The sequence below is a fragment of the Bidens hawaiensis genome, unplaced genomic scaffold (genome assembly GCF_021521415.1).
Source record: "Bidens hawaiensis isolate Kalapana, Puna unplaced genomic scaffold, B.hawaiensis_p1.1 tig00002414_1, whole genome shotgun sequence".
NCBI lineage: Eukaryota > Viridiplantae > Streptophyta > Magnoliopsida > Asterales > Asteraceae > Bidens > Bidens hawaiensis.
In genome coordinates, this window is record NW_027491131.1 from 361,278 (window position 1) to 367,136 (window position 5,859).

The following is a 5,859-nucleotide window of genomic DNA, read 5'->3' on the forward strand; positions in this document are numbered from 1 at the left end:
ATCATTTATAATTAATAAATAATTTTATAGTAAAAAAACATAAGCGGATCATAAGTCACCAAATCTAGATAGCTTTTAAACGGGTTATAAGATATCATTTATTTATGAAACCCTTTCATCATCAAACCCTAAGTATATTATTAACTTTCTTACAATAAAAAAAATTAAAATCCAAAAAATAAATATTAAAAAACGAAAAATGTAAAACAACCATTCTCTCAAGCTACCTTATTACTTTACTTGTAAATGAATGTTTCTCACGCATTTGACCCGAGTTCACGGGTAAAGGTCTCACCAAACCCAAAGAGCTCTTAAACGGGTTATAGCATCTCGTTATATTAAAAAATAATCTCATCAAATATTTGATATGAAAATCCTATAAAATAGGAATATACTAAAAATCAATATCATTTTTTATTTTTAAAAAAGATATTATTTAGAATTAAGAAACAATTTTACAATAAAGAAAATAAACGGGTATTGGGTATCACCAAACCCAGATATCTTTTAAACCGGATTATAACATATTATTTATTTGTGAAACCATTTTATCATCAAACCTCAAGTATATTAATTATTAACTTTCTTACAATAAATAAAATTAAAATCCTAATATACATATATAAATATTAAAAACGAATAATGTAAAACAACCCCCGTAATCGTGTCGCGATGTGGTCACTCCCCCGTTTTATGCAAGCCATCAGATTGCTTAATTTTTAAATTGAGGCATCTCATTGATTTAACCCAAATTCATGGGTATGGGTCTTACCAAAACCAGATAACTCTTAAACGGGTTATAACATCTCATTAAAGTAAAAATTAATCTTACCAATTATTTGATATGAATATCTTATAAAATAGGGATATACTAAAATTTAATATCCAATTTAAAAAGAAAAATATATCATTTATAATTAATAAATAATTTTATAGTAAAAAAACATAAGCGGATTATAAGTCACCAAATCTAGATAGCTTTTAAACGGGTTATAAGATATCATTTATTTATAAAACCCTTTCATCATCAAACCCTAAGTATATTATTAACTTTCTTACAATAAAAAAAATTAAAATCCAAAAAATAAATATTAAAAAACGAAAAATGTAAAACAACCATTCTCTCAAGCTATCTTATTACTTTACTTGTAAATGAAGGTTTCTCACGCATTTGACCCGAGTTCACGGGTAAAGGTCTCACCAAACCCAAATAGCTCTTAAACGGGTTATAGCATCTCATTATATTAAAAAATAATCTCATCAAATATTTGATATGAAAATCCTATAAGATAGGAATATACTAAAAATCAATATAAGTTTTTATTTTTAAAAAAAGATATTATTTATAATTAAGAAACAATTTTACAATAAAGAAAATAAACGGGTAATGGGTATCACCAAACCCATGTATCTTTTAAACCGGATTATAACATATTATTTATTTGTGAAACCATTTTATCATCAAACCTCAAGTATATTAATTATTAACTTTCTTACAATTAATAAAATTAAAATCTAAATATACATATATAAATATTAAAAACGAATAATGTAAAACAACCCCCGTAATCGTGTCGCGATGTGGTCACTCCTCCGTTTTATGCAAGCCATCAGATTGCTTAATTTTTAAATTGAGGTCTCTCATTGATTTAACCCAAATTCATGGGTATGGGTCTTACCAAAACCAGATAACTCTTAAACGGGTTATAACATCTCATTAAATTAAAAATTAATCTTACCAATTATTTGATATGAATATCCTATAAAATAGGGATATACTAAAATTTAATATCCAATTTAAAAAGAAAAAGATATCATTTATAATTAATAAACAATTTTATAGTAAAAAACATAAGCGGATCATAGGTCACCAAATCTAGATAGCTTTTAAACTGGTTATAAGATATCATTTATTTATGAAACCCTTTCATCATCAAACCCTAAGTATATTATTAACTTTCTTACAATAAAAAATTAAAATCCAAAAAATAAATATTAAAAAACGAAAAATGTAAAACAACCATTCTCTCAAGCTATCATATTACTTTACTTGTAAATGAAGGTTTCTCACGCATTTGACCCGAGTTCATGGGTAAAGGTCTCACCAAACCCAAATAGCTCTTAAACGGGTTATAGCATCTCATTATATTAAAAAATAATCTCATCAAATATTTGATATGAAAATCCTATAAAATAGGAATATACTAAAAATCAATATCATTTTTTTTTTAAAAAAAGATATTATTTATAATTAAGAAACAATTTTACAATAAAGAAAATAAACGGGTAATGGGTATCACCAAACCCAGATATCTTTTAAACCGGATTATAACATATTATTTATTTGTGAAACCATTTTATCATCAAACCTCAAGTATATTAATTATTAACTTTCTTACAATAAATAAAATTAAAATCCAAATATACATATATAAATATTAAAAACGAATAATGTAAAACAACCCCCGTAATCGTGTCGCGATGTGGTAACTCCCCCGTTTTATGAAAGCCATCAGATTGCTTAATTTTTAAATTGAGGCCTCTCAATGATTTAACCAAATTCATGGGTATGAGTCTTACCAAAACCAGATAACTCTTAATCGGGTTATAACAACTCATTAAACTAAAAAATAATCTTACCAATTATTTGATATGAATATCCTATAAAATAGGGATATACTAAAATTTAATATCCAATTTAAAAAGAAAAAGATATCATTTATAATTAATAAACAATTTTATAGTAAAAAAACATAAGCGGATCATAGGTCACCAAATCTAGATAGCTTTTAAACGGGTTATAAGATATCATTTATTTATGAAACCCTTTCATCATCAAACCCTAAGTATATTATTAACTTTCTTACAATAAAAAAAATTAAAATCCAAAAAATAAATATTAAAAAACGAAAAATGTAAAACAACCATTCTCTCAAGCTATCTTATTACTTTACTTGTAAATGAAGGTTTCTCACGCATTTGACCCGAGTTCACGGGTAAAGGTCTCACCAAACCCAAATAGCTCTTAAACATGTTATAGCATCTCATTATATTAAAAAATAATCTCATCAAATATTTGATATGAAAATCCTATTAAATAGGAATATACTAAAAATCAATATCATTTTTTATTTTTAAAAAAAGATATTATTTATAATTAAGAATCAATTTTTACAATAAAGAAAATAAACGGGTAATGGGTATCACCAAACCCAGGTATCTTTTAAACCGGATTATAACATATTATTTATTTGTGAAACCATTTTATCATCAAACCTCAAGTATATTAATTATTAACTTTCTTACAATAAATAAAATTAAAATCCAAATATACATATATAAATATTAAAAACGAATAATGTAAAACAACCCCCGTAATACGGGGCATAAAATATAGTATGTATAATATATATAAACGAAAACCTTAAAATCCTAGGTGTTGCGATATGGTCGACCCCCCCCCCCCCCCCGTTTTATGGAAGCCACCAGATTTCTTGATTTTTAAATTGAGACCTCTCATTAATTTAACCCAAATTCATGGGTATGGGTCTTACCAAAACCAGATAACTCTTAAACGGGTTATAACATCTCATTAAATTAAAAATTAATCTTACCAATTATTTGATATGAATATCCTATAAAATAGGGATATACTAAAATTTAATATCCAATTTAAAAAGAAAAAGATATCATTTATAATTAATAAACAATTTTATAGTAAAAAAACATAAGCGGATCATAGGTCACCAAATCTAGATAGCTTTTAAACGGGCTATAAGATATCATTTATTTATGAAACCCTTTCATCATCAAACCCTAATTATATTATTAACTTTCTTACAATAAAAAAAATTAAAATCCAAAAAATAAATATTAAAAAACGAAAAATGTAAAACAACTATTCTCTCAAGCTATCATATTACTTTACTTGTAAATGAAGGTTTCTCACGCATTTGACCCGAGTTCACGGGTAAAGGTCTCACCAAACCCAAATAGCTCTTAAACGGGTTATAGCATCTCATTATATTAAAAAATAATCTCATCAAATATTTGATATGAAAATCCTATAAAATAGGAATATACTAAAAATCAATATCATTTTTTATTTTTAAAAAAAGATATTATTTATAATTAAGAAACAATTTTACAATAAAGAAAATAAACGGGTAATGGGTATCATCAAACCCAGATAGCTTTTAAACCGGATTATAACATATCATTTATTTGTGAAACTATTTCATTATCAAACCTCAAGTATATTAATTATTAACTTCCTTACAATAAATAAAATTAAAATCCAAATATACATATATAAATATTAAAAATGAATAATGTAAAACAACCTACGTAATACGTGGGATAAAATCTAGATAAATATATGGTAGGAAACTGAACATGAACATGAATACTCAAAACATCAAACACCATAATATAAAGCCTTAGAAGTTTGCAAAAGAATTTAAAAAGAAAATCTAGAGTAGTATTTGATTTTGTAATTAAGTTAAAACGTTTAAATTGAATTTAGACAATGGTTATTTTAACCTTATAAAAAACAGAAAAACAATTCCACATAAATATATCCAATTTTTTTATAATAAACAATTCATATTTACTTAAATTTCTAGCCACCACAAATGTAGAACCAAATTATTGCCAATAAAAACATTAAAAATCAAGAATTGAAAACAATACGCGGACGAGCCCGTTTCAATTATATAATAACCCCACGCGCTCACTCCGATCCCACGCGCCTCCGCGGCCGCCACGCCGCGTAAATCGCCGGCGACGTTTCATCCACCCTAGAATCATACGTCCCAAACCCCACTTCGCCGTTACCACCATTCACCTCCGCCGTCAACACTACCGTATCCGCCGCCACCGCCGCCGTACACCGCTGGCCGGAGCTAATCTTCACCTCCTGATTCAAATCCCATATCGAAACCTCGTCTTCATCGTCATCCAAATCAAACCCTAATCCAAAACTGTCCCATAACTGCACCACGCTTTTTCCGGCAGCAAAATCCGACCAAGAAAACCCATTTCTCCGGCGAAATGTGAAATTACCATTTTGCCCTTCATCGTCATTTTCTGCATATCTAAACACTTCATTTGCATCATATCCATCCTCAGAACCCACCGAATCCAATGAACCCGATAAATTCAAATCATCATCATCGGATTCCGGCGAGTCTTCATCGTCGGAAAAGTCAAAATCAAGATCATCATGGTCAACGGTTGGTGGGTATTTTGAATTTCGATACAAAACCCAAAATTGAATACTGGTTTGGTGAATTAGCTTCTTTAATCGATTGAATAAGTTGCCGAAAGTGGCGAAAACTGCGATGATCAGCGCTCCGTAAGTCCAGAAAGTGAAACTATACAATTGGGGAGGTTTGAGTTTGGAAATGAAAGAGGGGTTGTTTTGTAAGCATTTGATTCCGGCTTCGAAATCGGATATGAGATTAAGGTCTGCAATTTCCATAATTGATTAGAGAGAGATGAGATTGAATGAAATTGGGGGGTTTGAAACAGGGGATGCTTCAGGGAATATATAATGATGGTTAGGTTAGAATATTAAGACTTTAGGGGAGACTTTGAAGATTGGTTAACAAAACTGCACTTTTAGAACGATTGACTTTCTTGTTTTTTTAAGTTAGCTCCTTAAATTTGGAGAACCATGTTGTTTCATTCTGTCTAGATTATCCTGTTTTAATTATATTCACGCTGACTTTATAGTTTGACTATGGCGTTTTTTCAGAAAACCATACGATATAAAACTATTATTGTTGTTGTTGTTTCAATTGGTTACATGCTAAACATAGAAATGTTAAGTTTAAGATGTGGAGTCGAGCTCGAGCC

General features: G+C 28.5%; 1 protein-coding gene across 1 annotated transcript; it reads right to left on the reverse strand.

Moving 5' to 3' along the window:
- Nucleotides 1-4,732: 4,732 nt before the first annotated feature.
- Nucleotides 4,733-5,482, reverse strand: LOC143619126 (uncharacterized). The gene has a single exon (XM_077091135.1). The coding sequence runs from the start codon at nucleotides 5,480-5,482 to the stop codon at nucleotides 4,733-4,735; it is 750 nt and encodes a 249-aa protein (XP_076947250.1).
- Nucleotides 5,483-5,859: the final 377 nt, after the last annotated feature.